This window comes from Salvelinus sp. IW2-2015, linkage group LG18 (genome assembly GCF_002910315.2).
Source record: "Salvelinus sp. IW2-2015 linkage group LG18, ASM291031v2, whole genome shotgun sequence".
NCBI lineage: Eukaryota > Metazoa > Chordata > Actinopteri > Salmoniformes > Salmonidae > Salvelinus > Salvelinus sp. IW2-2015.
In genome coordinates, this window is record NC_036858.1 from 5,449,181 (window position 1) to 5,471,704 (window position 22,524).

General features: G+C 40.0%; 2 protein-coding genes across 3 annotated transcripts; one reads left to right on the forward strand and one right to left on the reverse strand.

Annotated features, from left to right (window-relative positions):
- Positions 1 to 5,801: 5,801 nt before the first annotated feature.
- pank1b (pantothenate kinase 1b) lies at positions 5,802 to 17,126 on the reverse strand. Of its 2 annotated transcripts, none has more exons than XM_024007473.2 (7): positions 16,571 to 17,126; positions 11,939 to 12,285; positions 11,356 to 11,615; positions 10,625 to 10,801; positions 10,410 to 10,533; positions 8,712 to 8,837; positions 5,802 to 6,388 (listed from the first exon to the last, which is right to left on the reverse strand). In XM_024007473.2, exons 1-7 carry the CDS (start codon positions 16,884 to 16,886, stop codon positions 6,329 to 6,331), a joined length of 1,410 nt encoding a protein of 469 aa, XP_023863241.1. In that variant the 5' UTR covers positions 16,887 to 17,126; the 3' UTR covers positions 5,802 to 6,328. The 2 variants fall into 2 exon arrangements, with proteins under 2 accessions (XP_023863241.1, XP_023863242.1); XM_024007474.2 differs by lacking the exon at positions 16,571 to 17,126 and adding an exon at positions 15,575 to 15,798.
- Positions 17,127 to 18,677: 1,551 nt separating this feature from the next.
- On the forward strand, positions 18,678 to 22,098 carry LOC111978470 (5-hydroxytryptamine receptor 7-like). The gene is made up of 2 exons (XM_024008554.1): positions 18,678 to 19,447; positions 20,154 to 22,098. Exons 1-2 carry the CDS (start codon positions 18,966 to 18,968, stop codon positions 20,908 to 20,910), a joined length of 1,239 nt encoding a protein of 412 aa, XP_023864322.1. The 5' UTR covers positions 18,678 to 18,965; the 3' UTR covers positions 20,911 to 22,098.
- The last annotated feature ends 426 nt before the right edge of the window (positions 22,099 to 22,524 follow it).

Genomic DNA, 22,524 nt, shown 5'->3' on the forward strand with positions numbered 1-22,524 from the left:
GTGATCATTTCATATGTCAAATTCAATAGCACTGCACTGTGTGTACATGATACTCAAATTTTCCCTTTACCCATCATGAGGTTGCTTCAACCTAGCCTACAAATTAAAGTTTATAATGTAGGTGCACATGTCAAGAGACAAGTTGGAGTGATCAAGGTGACAGCAGTAACACATTCAATACCGCCTTGCACACTCTTGCCTGCATCTAGCTGATCTGGGGTGTAATCATTAGTCCAAACAGTTGCAAAATGTTCCATTTTGAGGAGAGTTTCTATTGGACAAATTCAGATAGGTCTATCCCGGATTCGTTCCTTTTGCTTCCGTTTAAGAAAAAAAAATCAACTGAATCGGCGGAATGAATACACCCCTGATCACCCACACACACAGTTTACTTTCATAGCAGCCACATGCAAACAGCATCATCACTTTGCTCCTTGTATAATTCCTCCTCTCACCTTTTGCATTTGCTTGTGTACTTCAATGCACAATACAACAACTGTCTGTGACCAGGCAAAAACACCTCTAAAAGCTAAACCTTTATACCATAACCGCTAACTGCTACACATAGCCTACATCATTATCACCATATTAGCTAATATCATAGTAAACATAGCTACTAGAAATCTCTCTTGGAGTTTACCACTCACCACATTGTATGCACTGCATTGCTAGCTAACTGGAGTTTATGCTTTCAGAAATAGATTCATTCTCAGATCCTTTGATTGGGTGGACAACATCTCAGTTCATGCTGCAAGAGCTCTGATAGATTGGAGGACATCCTCCGGAAGTTGTCATAATTACTGTGTAAGTCTATGGAAGGGGGTGAGAACCATGAGCCTCCTAGGTTATGCATTGAAGTCAATGTGACCAGAGGAGGATGGAAACTAKYTGTCCTCCAGCTACACCATGGTGCCTCCCCAGAGAGTGCAGTTGAGGATACTGTAGTCCTTCATTGCAAAACAGTGTGTTTTAGTATATTGTTTGGTGACATATGTATATATTTAGTATATTTTTATTTAAAAAGGATTACTTTTTAAATATTTCTCTAGTTTAATTTGCATGAAATTCACTGAGTAGGATGGTCCTCCTCTGCGGAGCCTTCACTGGTGTTGACGTATTTAAAGTTATTATGKATTGAACTGGGAATAATTTCAAAGGAATTGGTTCTGTTTTCTCCAGGTGTAACAATATTCAGTAAGACCACTTTATCGCTAACACTACTCAGTCAACATTTAAACTTTTGAATAATTTTATTTGCTTGTTCCTATAGAGCTCTTATTTGAATTTAATACAGCCACCGCTCACATTTTGTAAGGCCTGCGAGTTAACATTATGTACAAGCAACCGGTATGGTTATATCCTCCTAATATGTCTTTAGGAACATTAATGGTTAGATTTATTTCGAAATCATGTGAATAAATTACGCCATTTTATATACATCATTTTGTGGAACAGAATAATCTCCTTAAATGAAAACAAACAATAAGGGCTCATATTGATTTACATTTTGCATAATTCAAACATTATTTTTTCCAGATGTTTTCTTTAATCAACAGAGCCACAATACGTATGTAACGTGAAATCATAGGAGGAGTGTCTTTACCAATGTAGGCTATCTGCATGGTATGTCAAGATGGATTGCAAAACAGATAGGGGACAGACGAGGACAGATACATTCTCTAAATACTCATAGCTGAAACAGAGTTAACCCGTTCAAATTTCCATTCACAAACAACCCCACATACTGTATAACACCTTAATTCGTCTTTGTACTTGTTACAAACAATAAGATAGCACATTCCTTAGCCCCCAAAYTCCTGAAGGGAGGGGGCTGTAATAGTCATGTTTTGACATATTGGAAAAAATGAAAGGAAACGTTCTTCTTTTAGTAAATACTTTATTACACAATGGGTGTGCAAATGCTCAACAAAAAAAGGTTTCAAGGAGCTCTCAGGCACATGCAGACCTCTCCAACACAAAAACACACACCTGCATACACGTGCGCACACACAGGCTTGGGAAGGTTACTTTCTAGTTACTAGTTACCCAAACTCAGTAACGGTATCTGATTACTTTCAGGTACTTTTGGATTACTTTCCCCTTAGTAGGCATTAGAAGAAGACAAAAAGGATCCATCAAAAGCATTTGGTGTGTTATTATAGTKGTSTCTGACTTGTGGTCAGACTCACTCAGGTGGAGCAAACTTAAACTAAACTTTTTTTTTTTGCAAAACTCCTTTCTGAATTTAAAAGTAATCCAAGAAGTAATCATCCAGTTTCTCAAAAGTATCTGTAATCTGATTACAATATTTTTGCTGGTAACGTAACTGATTACAGTGACAGATTTGTTTGTAATCAGATTACATGTAACTGATTGCATGTAATCAGTTACTCCCCAACCCTGCAGGCGCACGCACACACACACACAAACAACATAAAACACTCAGTTTTCATAATTTGCCACACCCAATCAGATTACATGTAACTGATTGCATGTAATCAGTTACTCCCCAACCCCACGGGCGCACACACACATCATAAAACACTGTTTTCATAACGTGCCACACCCAAAAGAACCCTGAACCACTCACTCCATAACATAACAAAGTGAAGTCAGAACAAAATGGAGGCTGGACTACCAGAGGTTTCAGTGGTCAATCAGAGGTTATGCCTAGTCTCTATAATCAAAGGCATCCCATGACATTTGGAAGTTAAAGTGGTCGTACAGGAATGCCAAAGTCCATCTGCAAGTCTCTGATATACAGTTCAGTGAGTACGCTATACGTAGCAATATACAGAGCCTAGTGAAAGTCTACACACCCCTTGAACAGTTTTTAAATTTAGCTGCCTTCAATTTTTATGTAAAAAATTATTCAATTAGATTTTCCCCTACTGATCTACACAACCTACTCCACATTTTTACACAACCTACTCCACAAAAAATATATACAATTTTCTAAATTAATACTAAATAAGAAAACAAAGGTCTCTTGACTGCGTAGGTCTTCACACTCCAGATTTCATAATTGGTGGAAGCACTTTTAGCAGCAATTACAGTGAATCAGTTTGAATTAGATTCCACCAACTTTGCACAACTGTTAGGGCAACATACATGTATTTCCATTGTTTTTGTCAATATTGCTCAAGCTCAGTCAGTTTTGATGGGAGTCATTGATGGACATGGTCATTGATGGACAGCGATATTTAAGCAGATTTAAGTCAGCACTGAGACTAGACCATTAAGGAACACCCAGCACCTCTTGGAAAGCCATTCTGGTGTGTCTTTTGCATACAGATTTGTGCAACTGTCCCTAAAAATAAAACTCTATCCCAGGGTTTTCAAAAGACTGAGGTAGGTTTTCCTCTAACTTTTTACCTGGGCTTTGCTCCTTTCATATTTCTTTTGATCCTGACAAACTCTGATTTTCAAACATATTTAAGGCAGCATTGAGACTGGACCACTCAGAAGCACACAACTCTTGGAAAACCATTCTAGTGTTTCAAGTTTCTTTGATCCTTACGAACTCCCCAGTCACTGTCGGTGATATTCCCATTCTCGACCATTCCCTATACCCATCATGAGGTTGCTTCAACCTAGCCTACGAATGAACGTTTATAATGTAGGTGTGTGTGCATGTCAAGAAACAAATTGGAGTAGTCAAAGTGACAGCAGTGACACCTTCAATACCGCCTTGCACACTCTTGCCTGATCTAGGGTGTAATCATAAGGTGGCTTGGAGTTATTTCTTAACCTCCCCCGGCAGGTAGCCTAGTGGTTACAGCGTTAGGCCAGTAACCTAGCAAGGTTGCTAGATCAAATCCCCATGCTGACAAGGTAAAAATATGTCGTTCTGCCCCTGAACAAGGCAGTTAACCCACTGTTCCTAGGCCGTCATTGTAAATAAGAATTTGTTCTTAACTGACTTGCCTAGTTAAATAAAGGTTACATTATGCCTGTATAAAAATGTATCCCAGACATGCTCATAAATCTCATCGGTAGCGCTGAGGTTCAATCATTGTTTGACATTCACTATCCAACTGAGGGACCATACACAGACAGGGGGAGTTGTTATTCAATCACGAGAACCACTACTTTTGCAAACAGATGGATCTCATTCAACAAATTGTCATTTTTTTCATTAAAGTATTTGCTACTAAAAGTATTTTATATGTGTAGGAAGGGGTGTGAAGATCTTTCCAATCAAGACTTCTTCGTTTTTTATTAATTTCAGAAAATTTCAAATTTCTCTTTGAAAATGTGAAGTAGCTAAAAAATACAAATCAAAATCAAATGTATTGGTCACATACACATATTTACCAGATATTATTGCGGGTGAAACTAAATGCTTGTGTAGATCCGTGGGAGAACGTCTCAACGTAATCTCTTTATAGTTTGAAAATGAAGGCAGCAAAATGTGAAAGCGGTGCAAGGGTCTGTAGACTTTCACTAGGCACTGTACGCGTCACAAAATACTTTACCTTCTTCACTAAGCAAGTGTTATAGGCACAACAGGAAAAGGCGGTACATCAGGATGTGAATGCAACAAACTCAACATCTCATCAGGTTAGACAAAACAGTTTAGAGAACAGTTTTAATGACGACAATGAAGCACGGCTGAATATATAGCAAGGCCCAGGTCAGTAATCCAGTTCAATCAGGTTCTGAGATACATATATTATTATTCGCCATGTTCTATACAGTAATAAAGCATAAAGCACATTTGAACATCTGTCCTAACGTACAGCTGAAAACTCCCACAGGTTGCATTGGGATTAAAAATAAAAATGTATGATGTTAGCTAAGTCAGTCTGGGTATGAGTCCAAGATGGCACCATATTCCCTATATAGTGCACTACTTTTGACCAAAATCATGGGACCTGGGAACCGCGTGATCTGTTCCAAAGTGTCGTACTATAGGGAATAGGGTGCCATTTTAGACGCAGCCTGGGTGTATCGTTTGGAAGAGGAGGATGGTCACGGGACCTTCTGAAGAGGGCAGGAAGGCAGAAGGGTATGCAGCACACAGCGGTTCACAGGCCAGCTATGCAGTTTCACTTGAAACCAAAATGCCATCATGAAATGTCATGAAATTTAACCAAGAGATACCGTAGGAGAATCAAATCTCCTTTCGACTAGAGTACTCAATACAGTACATCCAAAACATATTAAATTACAATCATAAAACACATACTGATTATTACAGGTTGGAAGTCAGGCATAAATGGACACCCTCTTTGATGAGAATGAAAACAGAACTGTAGAATTAACTATTTTTTAGAACTCTTAAAAAGTTCCTTCATGTAAAGGTTTGGACTCACAAAGGACACTTTGTATCACACCTGCTAGGCTAGTCCATGCCAGTGAGTCGGCTTTTCTGAGGAACATCTACTTTGTGAAGTTTCTAAGGATCATTTAGTACTGAATGCTTGGTCCCAAAGTTAACAGTTTCATTAAAACAGTGACAGAATTACAAGGCATGGAACAGGGAAGAAGAGACAGAATACTGCATTAAAGTGAATGCAGAGGAAGGATTTGGGGAACTGGTCATTCCACTGCTACTGATAAAAAATATCCATTATGTAAAATGTTCTATGAGGTATTGCAGCGTATTATTATACAAAATCAACCCGCAACATTTTTGTCAAATTTAGCTACTGCTTAATGGTCAAAATTTCACAAATTGGCCAAACCACAGATGATGGGTTGACAGAAGCAGTTGATATAGTAACTGCTTACTATTCACATGAACAGTAGGATAATACATTTGATTATATCTCAAATCATATCACAGAACAATGGGTTAGGATGACTGATTAGAAAAAAGTGTGAAGGCTAGTTGAAAGCTAACGCTCCAAATTTATAGATCAATTTAACTACTTACATCTTGTAAAAATAACAAATATGGAACCAAAACACACATACGATCAGGGACCAGTAGCGTTTGGCTGAAGCACACAATATACATTTAGGATTTTTTTTAAACAGGAAGTAACACAAATGTTTACTTTAAAGTGGCAAACAAAATGCCAACCTCATCTCCTCCAGCCTGTATTCATAATATTAAAAATCGGTTTTCTAAAACATCAGCAGACAAGGAGGAGGATAATTAGCAGAACCTCTTAAAACAGTTAAATTATTCAAATGGCTTTTCCCCATTTTGGCCAGTCAGTGGCTTTTCCACCATTTTGGCCAGTCAGTGGCTTTTCTACCATTTTGGCCAGTCAGTGGCTTTTCTACCATTTTGGCCAGTCAGTGGCTTTTCCGGAACTGTAGAGCAGCAGCGTCTTGTGGTGAGAGTTAGGGTTTCGTCTGCGTCCGTCTGTCTGTCTTAAAGGTCGTCCGTCATTTTCAGTAGCTCCAGGAAGGCACCGACGGCCCCGAAATAACCCTGAAAAACACAGAGGGCTCAGGTCAGTTCATTATCTGATCAGGTATTTGACCAGGATATTATCATCAGCAACCTTGAGATTCCTGCTCAGCACCCACTTGTAACCTATCCAAACATACGCAGATGATCTGTTGTTTAACCTTTTCATGGTACAATTAGGAGACTAAAACAACAACAAGTGTGCTGCTTGCATAAACTAAACGTAATTATTTTCACACATACTATCCTCTCTGCACGCATTCTGACCTTTGAACTGAAGCATGGGGAAACATGTGCCAGCCAGGTATTYGTTTGTGGTGGAGATAGCAGAAATGGAGGTGTGGCAAAGGTGTCTACAAATACGCCATATTATAACCTTGACTTAATTCCCTCATAATTCCATCACCTTTACGCGCGAAGAAAGCATGAAAAAGGTTCCAAGTGGAAAAACATCAACTTTCCCCCCCCCGATATAAATAACACCATTCTCCATGCACTGTAATTTACAAATTGATTAGAGCTATTGATGAGAAAGTAATATGTTCAGATAAGCAGATTGTAAATATAAATGATAATTGTTTCAGATCGACATTTTCTTATGATCGCTGGAGACAAATGTGAAGCCAGTCAGCGAACTGAAAAGCACATTCAACATAAGATGCTGTGACGTTAAGCAGAATTTTTACTGTACGGTCTATTAGCTTGCAGGGACGAAACTTGGAGACGCAACCCAAATGGGTAGCCTACTGCAGCCTAGTTCATGTGATCACAGGGCATCGACATGAGCAACGTCGCGCCAAATTGAACCTTGGTGCACTCTCAAATGTATAATTATATTCTCTGTTTTCTATTTCTAGCCGACCACGTTAAATATTAGCCACTATCGGTAGCCACCGTCAGTAATACCCACATACCACAGGAGGCTGGTTGCACCTTAATTGGGGAAGACGAGCTCATAGTAATGGCTGGAACGGAATGAATGGAATGGTAATCGAACTAATCAAACAAATGATTTCCATGTGTTTGATACCATTCCATTCTCTCCATTCCAGCCGTCCTCCCCTCAGTAGCCTCCTGTGCCACATGCATTTATAACTGTCACTGAGTGTTAGTTTCAATTTGTAGCCTACATTTTTTGCATGATTCCATTCCATCATTAGTTGACCTTTCCTTCCTCTGTCAGGTCCGTGTGGTTGTTAATGAGAGTCACTAGCAATAGTGGATCATATTAGGCTAACGTATTACAAGTTGTGCAATAATTTGGGACATGTAGCCTATTGGAATCATTATGGAACGCATACCACACGTAGCAGTTTAAACCTGCCATACGGTTCACGACGACTGGATCTTTGTCATCACAGTTCCATGATTAGTGAGGATTAGAGTAGATTTATAGAACTATTGTTCAACACCTATTCTACACTTTTTTCACCATCCAATATTTCATGGTTTGAACAATTGAATATGGCAACTTTCAGGAAGAATCAAAATGTATTTTTGATTCACCAATATATTTTGTGCATACACGCTCTCCAAACCAGTTTTTTTTTTCTTATTCATAAATACTTTCCGAACCCTAAATAATCTACAAGATCAGAGTATTTTTGCATCTACCAATTGGTGCGGAAACAGAGACGAATATACATATATTTAGATGGCTTTCTTTCATTGATCTCTAATATTCAGAAACCATTCTTTCAATTTATTCTTGTGAGTCTTGAGAAAAATCTAATTAAAGGTACACCATATTTAAAGGGATGGCTTTAGGCAAATGTACTGAAAACCCTAGGGTTTTTAGCGGGCGTAAGGGAGCCACACCCGCAAAGCGGGTTAGACACCTGCATAATGTAAGTCTAAATACTACTGAGCCAAGCCATAAAGACTGCTGAACAATTAATCAAATGGCCACCCATACCATTACATAGTCACTTTACCCCCACCTACATGTACAAATTACCTCGACTAACCTGTACCCCCGCACATTGACTCGGTACCGGTACCCCTGTATATAGCCTAGTTATTGTTATTTTATTGTGTTACTTTTTAGTTGTTTATTTAGTAAATATTTTCTTAACTCTATTTCTTGAACTGCCTTGTTGGTTAAGGGCTTGTAAGTAATCATTTCACGGTAAGGTCTACACCTGTTGTATTCGGCGCATTTGAAGTGCTTAAATAAAAACGTGTAAAAAAGCATAGATTTCCTAAGTCTGAATCGGCCCTTTCGAGCATAGAAACATTCCTCACACTACACATACTTTATAATAGCATTGTGAAGTGACTCAGTGACACTGCCCTTAGATCAACGCATTCCAATGAGCATATGACCATATCGCAAACTACTTACCTCATGCTCTAAGAAGAGAGCTTTTAATTGTCCTTTGGACCAAAAATCCATGGCATAAGCAAGCAGCTTCGTTGACACAGTATTGATTCTCAGGAAATTCCCAACAAACACCACTCTTTCAATTTTCTGAAAGACAACATTGAACCATTTGTAAACCAGACTTTTTTAGAATGACTTTCACAAAGCAAGATAGAATGAGATATTTTAAAAGTAAGATATTTTAAAAGTAAGATATGTCCACAAAAATATTTGTTTGAAGACCTTGGGCCTGCTCTCAGATTAATAGCATAGATGGGTGTCTGGCTGCCATCTAGGGCTCCCAAGTGGCGCAGCAGTCTAAGGCACTGCATCTCAGTGCTAGATGTATCCCTACAAACCCTGGTTCGATCCCGGGCTGTATCACAACCGGCCATGATTGGGAGTCCCAAAGGGCAGCGCACAATTGGCCCAGCGTCGTCCGGGTTAGGGTTTGGCCCGGGTAGGCCATCGTAAAATAATAATTTGTTCTTAACTGACTTGCCTAGTTAAATAAAATAATTCAAATGAAATAGGGAAGAAAACCTGAAGTAGCAGCAGTAGAATCTGTCTTAAGCTTCAGTGACTCAGCAGCAAGAGAGAGAAAGGTTGAGCAATAGCCAATAATGAACGGCTCAACTTCTGTTAATTACATAGTTACGGGGCTGCCAGAATGACAAGACTACTCATTCTAAATAACAATCCACCAAAGCAAAAAAAGCGGTGCACTGTGCAGGGACGTCGTAAGACTCCCTCCAATTCATACACTGTACTCCACATGCATAGGTAGCTAGAAAGCTGAATCAAATGTACTTGTGTACATTGCACTCAAAACATTACAATGGGGTTGCTCAAGGGGCAGATAATCTTGCAGTGGACAAACTGGTGAAGGACATCTATGGAGGAAGGACATCTACTGCACCACAGTATGAATTGAATCGGACTGAGACCACCCTTTTTGAGCGAACCACGGTGCGTTGTTAAGTGCACTATTTAGTGTGCTCGCGAGTGCGGATGGTGTTCACACCAGTCCAAACACACCGAACTAAGCAGTTAAACGCACCAGAGCTCAGAAAAAGACCCCCCAAGGTTCTACCTGAAAAAATATGATTCTGAGATAATTGGCTTTAATGTTCCGAAACCTCATTGGTTTGAATGGTGTCAGCAATTTTATCTTGTATCCTTTTGAATTTAACATGAAATTAGCTATTTAGAGTACCATATTCTGTAGGTAGAGAACATCGTACAGAACAAGGCTATGTCAATAACTACATTTTGACAAAAATGCAGATAGAAACTTAGTCCCAAGCTCTTGATTTGTGTCAGAAAGCTTACTGTTGTTGTTCTGTGTGCTTTGATAGCCCTGTACAATGCTGCTTGATCTCCATGCCACAAGGCAACACTGTAAAGAAGCTGAAAGCACACAGAGTCCATTCCCATCATCCATCACACTGGCTGTCCACTTCACTCCTTTGTTTTATGATGAAAGAAAATAACTTTGTGAGAACTTTTACCCTTCTGTCACACCCCAGTGTGCTACAGGTAACTGACAAAATAAAAGAAACCCCAACAAAGTATTTCCATTATTCTTTTCAGTTACGTGTATAGTCACACTATTAGAATGACTCAACGAAGTAAAATGGAATTTGATTGCTAATGTGACAACAATCTTTGCCTTTGTACCTCATTAACCGCACACATACGAGCAATAGAGCCAATGTTGTTGGTGATGGTGACGAGAGTGGCTCGGGCTAGGTCCTCCTTACTGATGCTGTCACGCTTCTCCTTGCTCATCATATGACCAAAACTGCAATAAATGATTGAATTGGGTTAGTTTCCATAATACTCTGTTTTCAAAGCATACAGTTACTTGAGGTATTAGTTAACTTAAACTTTACCTAGATGCAACAGTAGACCCCTGGAGACCGAAGCGTTCATAGTCTCCTCCGTAGATGTCCTTCACCAGTTTGTCCACGTTGCTGCTGTCCCCCTTCGCCGCCATTTCCAGGGCCTCCTCAAATGTCTCGCAGCCAGTCAGCAAACAGCATAGGCCTAGGAACGTCCCACCTCCCAAACTGTGGGGGGCAGGCAATTATGTGAGCTACTACTCTATGGGTTGTACACATCTGTTTTGCTTGCAGGAAACAACCCACTGGGCACAGACATCATTTCTAGTTTTGGTTTACATTTGGTTGAGTTGTCAACTAACGTGAATTCAATGTGAAAAAAAAAATGGCACTGTGTCATTGGATTTAGGTAGAAGTTTGGTGAAAAAAATAAATTCTAAAATTCCCTTACTTTGATGACTTTTTTCAAATCCATGCATTTTTCCACTTTGATTCAACGTTAAATAAGATTATATAAGAACACTGCATTTTTTGCTGAAATTACATAGAAACAACATTGATTCAACCATTTTTTTTCGCAGTTGTAAAGTTATATTTGTCTAAGTTATAATCCATGGTAACTTATCTACACTCAAAACATGAATACATCGAATACAAAAGGATGCGAGCAAAGGTATTGTGACAGACCTGTGTTATCAGATCAAATACATACAGCTATCATGACATTGAATGACACATGATTACCTTGGTTTGCCTAGAAGCAACAGATTACATTTGTTTACCTGGTGCCTGTGACCCGTTTGTAGTTGTCTTTTGAATAGACTGCCAGCATGCTGACGCCTGAGCCAATGTTGACCAACAACATGGGGAAGTGGTTGTCAAGGCAACATGTTTTCTTGACACAGTTCTCACTCTCGGGGTCGGAGGGGTTCTCGAAAAAGTAGCACTCTGGATGGCCATTGAACCCCACTGAGTCCACATAGAGAAGACCCTGGATGAGACAGTCCAGTTCATCCAGCTTCTGGAGCTTTAGGTTGGCGATCTGGGAGATGGAAAGCAGAAGATGTATAAGACTATAGGGCAGGAGTAGAAACTGGAGTGGTTTTGATATGCAATGGTAACTGCTCCAAGTTTGAGCATGAGCTGTCTGTAACTAGACCAGGCGAGTCTGAACCAACCACATACATCAACTCTCATCTAATCACATGAGAAACCATGTTGCCTTCAATGATCATGCCACGCAATCTTTAACTGACTAATGACACATGTAATAACATGCAATAACAAACAAATACACATCGTCTGTCACTATCAGTCAGTTTCCCTGTCTGACAACACCCAATAGTTCCTCCAACCATCACACACCGTCCTAAAGTCGTCCTCAAACTTGTAGGCCCCTCCGCCAGTGGCGCAGAGTGTGGTGTGCAGGCTGGAGAAGTTCTTATCTCGGCCCATCTGGATGAAGCCTAGCATGTCCTGGGTGGGGAAGCGGATGAAGTGCAGGTTTCCCTTCCGGCCGCACATGGTTAGGTTCTTGAGCTCCAGGTGGACATCGCGGATGCCCGTGTTGCCGTAGGCCACGTTGGAGGTCAGGAAGTGGCGGATGCTCTTCAGGCTCTCCACCTCCTCCTCCTCCGCCGTGAAGTCCTTGGGCTCGAAGTAGACCAGCTTCACCAGGGTGCCGCCGATGTCCATCCCAAACCAGGGGAAGGCTGGAATAGAAGACAAAAGGTTTTTAAGAGATGAATTGGAGCTTGGTCACCGTTATCTGTTGAAAAGTACTGTTTAGCTCTTTAGAAGTTATGCTAAATTATCTTTCAACAAATGGATACACAAGCTCTCAAAAGAGAGGGCTCTAGTGTTCTGTATATGTCACAACTAAGCTTTTGCTCCATATAGGTCAGGCCTACCAATCAACCGTGCAGACCTATGTTGTATTTTCTAACTTGATTTCATTGAAGACGAAACCATCATGTCATACTATGCACACATCATGTCTTCTTTTAAGCGATCACTGACATTTTCCTCTCTTTTTTGGAGAGAGGGAGGAAGGGGGGGAGAGGGGAGGAAGGGGGTCCTCAAATTCACAGCAGTGTGTTCATTCTGCAACAAAAGCTGAGGGCTTTGTTGCCATGGAAACACCAGCATGGAGAGAAGATTGCCTGGAGAGTCTGCCCAACCCTCAATTTACTACTGAGTGTACAGTACAATGAATACTGTATGTAGTCAATACACAGCCAGGCAAACTGGTTCCTTCCCCCTGGCTTTTCAATCAATAGCACTTCATTTGACAGAGGGGTGTAAAGTCCCTTATGGCTCATTCCACAAACCAGACCGGTTACATTCAACTCTGTGCAAAGCTACAGAGAAACTGTAACCAAAAGACATGCTTGGGTGCTTAAAATAGTCAAATTTGAGATGTAATTGTTGATATCAGAGGTGTAATGGTGGTGCAATCTGGGTTGGACAATCAATTTCTAGTAGAGGAACCTGACATAAAATGTATGTATTGATCTGTGTAAATGTGTGAGTATATACTCTGGAATCTTTACTGACTTAATCACCTGATTTCAATACATCGGTCAGCGGTGCTACAGACAGATCTTGCTTTGCAATGATTTCACTATCATTTTACAGAGGAGATATTTGACTGAGTGTTTCCATTTATGCCACTCTACCACTCCTCAGTTAATGTCTGAGCCCAGTCTCAATTGCTTTCATGAGCTTTTTCTCTCACTGCCCTGAGTTTAAGACAAGGGTTTAGCTATCTTGGAATTAACATTTCCAATAACTTTATTTTCAAGAATCTGATTTCTTCTTAACTTTTTGAAACATAAGAAATAGCGCAATAACATTTCCAATAACCTGTTTGAGGAATAGCAACTTTGCTTAACATTCTTCTTAAGTCTATAGTTAAAGAAAAAATTACAGTTAAGACATTTCTTCTTAAGAAGGTTTTGTGAATCTGGGCCCAGGGCTGTAACCAGGGCCCAGATTCACAAAACACTTCTTATGTAAAAACGTAAAAAAGTTCTTAAGAAACAAAAAGAAGTTCATTAGATAGTTTGTGAGTTAAATTCCTCAACAATATCTTAAGATTTTAGGATTTTCTTACAACCTCAAATATCTCTTACAAATCTTCTTAAGATGTGTGTTGTTAGGCAACCATTTTAGCTAGCTATCTAGCTAGCAATGGCAATCATACTAGCATATGTCTTACTGAGATTACTGTTCTAAAACATGTTCTTGGGTTTAAAATGATCCATGCTGAAACTTGCAGATGAAGTATGTGAGTGAATTAAACATGTTCAATTGCTTTCATTAGCTTTTTCTCTCACTGCCGTGAGTTTAAGACAAGAGTTTAGCTATCTTGGAATTAACAACATTTCCAATAACTTTATTTTCAAGAATCTGATTTCTTCTTAACTTTTTGCTTAAGGAGAAACATAAGAAATAGTGCAAGTACATTTCCAATAACCTTTTTGAGGAATAGCAACTTTGCTTATCTTTCTTCATAAGTCTATAGTTAAGGGAAAAATAACAGTTAAAAATACATTTTAATAATTATTTTAAAAATAATTATTTTAAAAATAATAATAATACTTTAATAATACTTAATAATACTTTAATAATGGAAAAATTGATGTAAAAAATGTATCACTAGCCACTTTAAACAATGCCACTTAATATAATGTTTACATAGCCTACATTACTCATCTCATATGTATATACTGTACTCTATACCATATACTGCATCTTGCCATCTTTATGTAATACATGTATCACTAGCTACTTTAAACAATGCCACTTTTATATGTTTACATACCTTTCATTACTCATCTCATATGTATATACTGTACTCTATACCATCTACTGCATCTTGCCTATGCCGTTCTGTACCATCACTTATTCATATATTTTTATGTACATATTCTTCTCATCCCTTTACACTTGTGTGTATAAGGTAGTTGTTGTGAAATTGTTAGGTTAGATTACTCGTTGGTTATTACTGCATTGTCGGAACTAGAAGCACAAGCATTTTGCTACACTCGCATTAACATCTGCTAACCATGTGTATGTGACAAATCAAATTTGATTTGAAATGTTTCCCTAAGAAGGTTTTGTGAATCTGTGCCCTGGAAGCCAGGGCACCGTGACTGGCAGCACTTATAGGTGAAAGGTGTGTTTATTCCACCACCCAGAGAGCAAAGTTCTCAGCAGCTAGTCAGAGTAGAGCCTTACAGTGGTCACACTCACATGAATGTGCAACAAAAGTCAAGGATTTAACGCCATATATTTTCATAGTTGAGTGACTGGCACAGCATAGCTCCATTTGCTATTCAGTTTGTTGCATATAAGGGGAACTACCAATAAGCCGACATCAGCAAAGCATATTATGCTTATTCGATTGATCATACTGGAGGGCAGAGGAGGCTGGAGGGAGGAGCTATAGCAGGACAGGCTCATTGAAATGGCTGTAATGGAATAATTGGAACGATATCAAACGGATCAAACATATGGAAACCACGATCGACTGTTCCATTGATTCCATTCCAGCCATTACAATGAGCCCGTCCTCCTATAGCTCCTCTGCTGGAGGGAAAACATGTGTATTTGTCTTCATGCCAAGTGCATTTTATCAACTTGCAGCTATTGTTCACAATCACTACTATTCAATGATATAATAGAAGCTGTCTGTTTGGATTCCAGACATATATGAACAGTGCCCAAAGGAACACAGACAAGCCAGCATAGTGTAGCAACCTCTTGGACTAATGGTTGAGCTGCATGCATTCACCACACAGATAATAAAACAGCCATATCGTTCCAGAAGCACGCCCAAAGTGTATAGCATTGCAGTATTCAAGAAATTAGGAAAATTGCTGTTTGTCCGCTGAGATTTGATTCAGCCAAGGTAGCAAGAGATGTTAATAAGCAAATAAAAGTAAGCAAATAAGTACATTTCAGCTCTTTAAAATACAATACAGTAGAAACGCTTACCTGGTTTTTTAACAATAAGCTTCATTGTGTTCTTCAGGTCAAAGTGCTTATGGTCAAAGAAACTTCAATCCAAGACTTGGGCTATAAGTAGTAGTATCACTCAATCAGCCCTATTGCATTGTGGCATGATGTCGTCGCAGCAATAAAGCAGGCTACACTTAACTGACATGGTGAGTGACAAACTTGTTTTACAGTGTTATAGCGGAAACAGAGAAACATACTGTGCTGTTAATAAAGCTGGCTGCTCTGTTAGTTTCTTCAGCCAACCCCCTTAAGCAAGTACTGACGGCTGATTGGTCAAAAAGAGCTGGCTCTCATATCAGCAGCGATTTCAGCACCCTCCTGACTTTGAAACGACCAATGAAATGGTTCAACGGACAACATCAAAGATCTCACAATAGCAAGGGGGGAGGGAAGTACACCTCATGTTCTATTACCGGGAGTGTTACAATGTGTCAAATAATATGATTGTTGTATTAGTATATGATAAACATGTTAATAAACAATACAGAATTACTTATTTATGGTGCTGGATTCTTATTATTGGTGCATTTCTCAGAAATAGCTGGAATGTAGTTTGAGGATACAGGAATAGGCCTACAAATAATTTCTCTACAAGCATAGGCAGACATGCCGATTATTCGTTACAGAAACAGTATACATTGGGGAATTGGGCGGGTAGGCTTGCTTATTGACATTCTTGGCAAAACCTTGCAACACAAAGCGATATTCTATCATGCAGCAGCAAGTCTGACTAGTTTATTGTTTCATGGAAAGAGAGATGCCACCATAGAAAATCCAGGCGATCTTCACTTTCGATGTGTAACCGGAAACACCGAATTATGTGCAATCAATGCTTTGACAGAAAACCCTGCTGTGTTTGACATTCATGAGAGAATGCTTAGAAAGTGTAGGCAGACTTGACCGAATGTGTACAGCCGACATGACAGTTATCATTGAGGCTGAAACATTGTATTAAAATTGTATTCTACTTACGCGGTCTACTCTTTTTGCCAGAATCCATTCTTTTTCTGAGTCTACACCGCTTTGGAGGCGACCCATTATTATGGACGTCTTCCTGGACCTGAAGATCGTGGAAATGTTCAATTCCATTATGTCCACTACCACCACCACCACCACTACTACTACTACTACTACTATAACAACCGCCACTGGTACTGGTTCCATTTGAACCTAAGGCATTGCAGCTCCCGTTGCCAGTTTGTGTAGGATGGAATCCATTTGTCAAACCATTATCTTGGCAAACGCCTGTTCTTTTCTGATCCGATGCTTTGCCATTAACGTTATCCATTTTTTGGGGCGCAGGGAAAGCACTAGCGGGCAGTTTCAGACAATTAATCCGCTTTCCTCCGCGATGTTTCTTCAAAAGGACCGATGTCAGGCTATTTGGTAAATATCTATTGCGACAGAAAATAATGATGGCCCTTGCGTCTAAGTGGATAGTGGAACAATGCAACAACTGCTAGGACGTTCGGCTGAGGTCACTGTCGTTCATTTTGCTTCTTCATGCTCATCTCCTGCAGCAGCTTCCGAGTTAAACAGCCGGCAGCCTACGTCATTGTACAGGCTGTTTCGTATATCCCCCAAATGTTCCCTGGGGGACAATAATTACATTTTTAAACTTCTCTTATTGCCATCTCCCATGGTCCAAATCAGTTGAAGTTACACATGAACTGTTACACATGAACTGACTGGGCTAAATGGACAGTTTATTAGCCTACTGTGTAATTATCTTGTAGTGTAGCCTATCAAGAACGGGGCTAATTAATTACATTGTTACACTGTAGGCCTAATAGGAACAATGTAACACGTTTCATTACAATAGGCAACATTGTAGTCTACCTACAAGTAAGCCTAATAATTATATCGGTTACCCAGAAGCAAAACTCTCTCGCGAAAATATAATCTGTCCACGAGAGATTAGTCTAATAAGGACACAGGGGTTTCCCAGTAAAAAAAATCTAAAACATAAATAGACAAAATAGCTAGCCCACATTTCTGAAGTCTTTAAAGTGGCAATCCGCAGACAATAACAAAGCCTGTTTCGGTAAAAATCTGAGGGAAGACCATCCGTTATATCAAAATTATAGTTTTAACCATGGTATGAGGCTATACAGTGTTTGTTTAGATTTACTTTGTTTACCAACATTGGAGTATAACCATCTTATATTTTGGGTTCTGATGGAGTGTGACAGTTGAACTAAATTAATTAGTTATTTCTAAATTATATTCTTCAAGAATCAATGGGTAGGCCTATATCATTCATTTATAAGTTCCCCCAAAATGTATGCAGCAACTACAGATTGCCACTTTAAGATTACGCCCCTTGTCATGTAAATATATCAAACCTAAATATAATAAAATCACTATTTGACTGTGTGGGAAAAATGTGGATATTGTAAAAACATTTTGACCTATAATAAAGCCAAAGGGTGGCGCCAAAGTGCATATATCTGATACTCTCTCGCGATCTCTCTCAATTAAATTCAAATCAAGGGGCTTTGTTGGCATGGGAAACATATGTTTACATTGCCAAAGCAAGTGAAATGGATAAAGAAAAGTGAAATAAACAATAAAAAGTCAACAGTTAACAGTAAATAATCTCTCTCTCTCCCTCTCTCACACACACATGCATTGTTGTCTTTTTGCACACACAAAAACTAGCTATAATTGGTAAAAATAATGGCAACATGGTGTTGCTCCATTCTAAAAACCCAAATAAACTGTAAACTTCTGTGATATGCATATGCTTTATATTTATAGAATAATTTCCAACTAGACTGTTTGTCACTAGTTAGCCCAGCCACAAAGTCAAAATTGTATATATCCCAAAAATTCATGGTCTTAATTTAAGGTTAGGCATAAGGTTAGCAGTGTGGATACGGTTAGGGTTAAGGTTAGGTTAAAAATCTGATTATAAGAAGAGAAATTGTAGAAATAGGCGGGGTTTAGCCATAATTATGACTTTGTGGCGACGATTAACTAGGCTAGCCTACACCTCTGCGGGTTCTTCTGACGTCATCCCGGTATATTTCCCTCCAGTCTAGCCGATACAACATTTCCAGAGTTCTTTGCCACTCGCGTGATGGTCACCATTGAACTACCTTACATTTTACAATGTATCACAAACCAAGCTTGTTAACCGGAGTCTGTTTATCCTATTAATTTACTCTATCCCATTAACCTGCTGCCTTGGCGCCGCTGCATGGATAACGGTACTACCGGGACTGGTAATTTGGGGAAATTATGGAAAAGACAAATGATTCAATGAAGTTGGGGGGAATAATCATTGTGCATTGATGGATTCCCAATGCATTATTAATAACGGATTAATATATAAGAATGGAACCAATTACATCTTATTAATCTCATGAGATCATCTTTGACCAAAGACCTGATGAAGGAACTTGCCAGGACCAGTATGACTACAGCGGGGATGGATCTGCGTCTGCTGAGGGCGCACCAAACAACCACTGCAACTTTGCCAATTCTGAGCCCCATGGAAAATGACACGACATGCGGGATGCAGATTCTCAGCCACGGGAATGTGGAGAAGGTTATTATCGGAGGAGTTCTCACTGTGCTCACTTTGCTCACCATTTGCGGGAACTTACTTGTGGTGATATCCGTGTGCTTTGTGAAGAAGCTGAAGCAGCCCTCCAATTATCTCATCGTTTCCCTGGCGGTCGCGGACCTGTCTATAGCGGTGGCGGTGATGCCTTTTGTCAGCATCACGGACCTCATTGGGGGGCAGTGGATCTTCGGACAGGTGTTCTGCAACGTTTTTATTGCCATGGACGTGATGTGTTGCACTGCATCAATCATGACCCTGTGTGTAATAAGCATAGACAGGTGAGTCAAGATGCAGTCTCGACTCCCTAATAAAACCATTCAATTGCAAATGTTCTTCTTTTTGTCTTTCCCCAAACCATTATTTATCCAGGTTAGTCTCATTTATAAGAAAAGTCAACAGCAATTAGCACCAATGAACAGACTTGCTTATGTTTTTTTTATTCAACCATTGATGAACAATTGAGAATGGATTATTGTATCTATACCAACCCTGTCAACCCTATACCAGGGGTGGCCAACCCTCCTCCTCTTGAGTTTCTGGGCTGGGGGAAGGTGCAGGTTTTGACTGTAGCCCTGCTCTAACACACCTGCTTCTAATCAGCTGCGCATCAGGACCTTGATTAGCATAATCAGGTGCGTTAGAGAAGGGCTAGAGCAAAAGCCTGCACTGCAGCAGGCTGCACTGCAGCAGGAAGATGGTTGGCCACCCTTTGATCTACAGTATACCAGGGGTATTCAACTCTTGCCCTACGAGGTCCAAAGCCTGCTGGTTTTCTGGTCTACCTGATAATTAATTGCACCCACCTGGTGTCCCAGGTAAGTCAGTCCCTGATTAGAGGGAAACAATGAAAGAACACAGTGGAACTGGCTTCGAGGTCCATAGTTGAGTTTGAGGAATCTATACTATCCTGTGATTACTTTGTCAATCATATTACTTCCATCAAAGACTTCTCAATATTCAAAACAAATCTCTTTGCCGTTACAGGTACCTAGGCATAACTAAACCCTTGACCTACCCTGTGCGACAGAGTGGGAGATGCATGGCCAAAATAGTTCTGTCTGTGTGGCTGCTGTCGGCCTCCATCACCCTTCCCCCGTTGTTCGGCTGGGCCCAGAACGTCAACGACGACAAGGTGTGTCTAATCAGCCAGGACGTGGGCTACACTATCTATTCCACCGCCGTCGCGTTCTACATCCCCATGTCGGTGATGTTGATGATGTACTACAACATCTACCGAGCGGCCAAGGTGAGTGCCGCCAAGCACACCATCCAAGGCTTCCCCAAGTTGGAGGACGAATGCAACAGTGTTGACTGCGTGGCCGCGGCCCTTAAGCTCCAGAAGGAGGTAGAGGAGTGCGCCAGTTTCTCTCGTCTGCTGAAGAACGACAGGAAAAACATCTCCATCTTCAAACGGGAACAGAAGGCGGCCGCCACCCTGGGCATCGTGGTGGGGGCCTTCTCCGTCTGTTGGCTGCCCTTCTTCCTTCTGTCCACGGCCAGGCCCTTCATCTGCGGGCCGGAGTGTAGCTGCGTTCCCCTCTGGGTGGAGAGGTTCCTGCTCTGGCTGGGCTACGCCAACTCCCTCATCAACCCCTTCATCTACGCCTTCTTCAACAGGGACCTGAGGACCACCTACCGTAACATCCTACTCTGCAGGTACAGGAACATCAACCGCAAACTCTCCGCCGCCAGCATGCACGAGGCCCTCAAACTGGCTGAGAGACCAGATCTGGTGATCTAGCTAGAACAGTGTTTCTTAAACTTCTCGTTTCACTCACAGAGACCGGCAAGCTATGGTTTGGATGAAAAATAGTATTTGACATTTKACTAAATTGAGGCAGATAACCCTCTGGACCAGTCAGCAAACATTGCTCTAGACTGAGGAATCCTATTCAGTTCATGAGTAGAGGAAGGCTATGTAAATGTATAGAAAATAACTTATTATTGTTCACACCTGGCACACACAAGAATATTAGCTCCACATTTTGTCTGGTTATTGGGACAGACCCAAACCAAGCGTCAGATTACAATGTAAAAAATTAAATGTTAGATGACGGTGAAATGCAGAGAACATTTTTCGATAGCATGGCACACTCTTGTATTGGATGAGAGGACAAATAATAGGCTATGGCTGTGATACGACAAACGACGCCGTCATGTTATTTTGTTAGATATATCACTGTGTATTTGGTACTTGAAATTGAAAATCACACTCGATGCATAAAGTTTGTGTGAGAAAAAAAAAAGAAAGAAAAAAAACATTTTAAAGTTAAACAATATGCACCACAGATGGTGAGCCATGGTTCCAGTTATGTATATTGAGTAACAGGAAAAATGTGTTCAATGAACCACCTTCGAAACCATTTGTGAAATTGTAATTATTATGTGTAGAATTTTGACCAAACTCAAAGTCATGCAACCCAATTATGTTAGTAACATATTTATATCTGCTTGACAGTTGGTCATATGGACATATTTCGTCAAATGTACCATGCACTTTAGAGCATAAGTAGTTTTGAGCCTTCAGCAGAGCACTTAGCCCTAATTGCTCCTGTAAGTCGCTCTGGATAAGAGCATCTGCTAAATGACTCAAATGTACATGTTGATATGATAAGAACTGGGATTAACCCTTCATTGTACAGCACATACTGTGAATATATTTTATCAATATATTAGTATTTGATCAGTCATATTAAGCTAGGCCTTTTTCAAGTATACTGAAATATTCAATGTTCAATATATATTTCAAGTATATTCAAGTATATTGTAGAGAAAAACCTTATGTTGATAGGGATGACATTGGCCAAGGTTGACTAGGGTGAATAATGGTACATAAATGTTTGATTGTAATGGTTTTGATTTGTTCATTTATTCCAGATGTTTTTATTTTTATTTAAACAACATATCTGAGAACGAGAAGGAACAGGTTGTACAGTATGTAGGAACATTATATATTTTTAGTAGTAGTTTTTGTTCTACCTTATAGTTTTGCGTTACACTATTGATAAAATCTAACTATTAGAAATGGTTTATATTTTACGTCAAAATACACTAGGTCAACACATCATGCTACAACTCTAAATTGTGTTAATTTGACAGTGACGTGCTAGACTCTGTGCTTGTTTCATGCCAAAGCTCAGTCAAACACCGTAGTAAATGTTGAAGCACCAAAAGGAACACAATGTACTAGAAGAGACCAGAGGATCATAGACGATCACAAGCTTTAATTTGGAAACATGCTGGGCTGGCGTCAACAGAGGGGATCAGTATTATTATTATAACCAAGGCATTAATTGTCTTGCTGGGTGGGGGGGGGGGGGGGGGAACTTGACTTCAGGGAACCCACAGCTTCCAC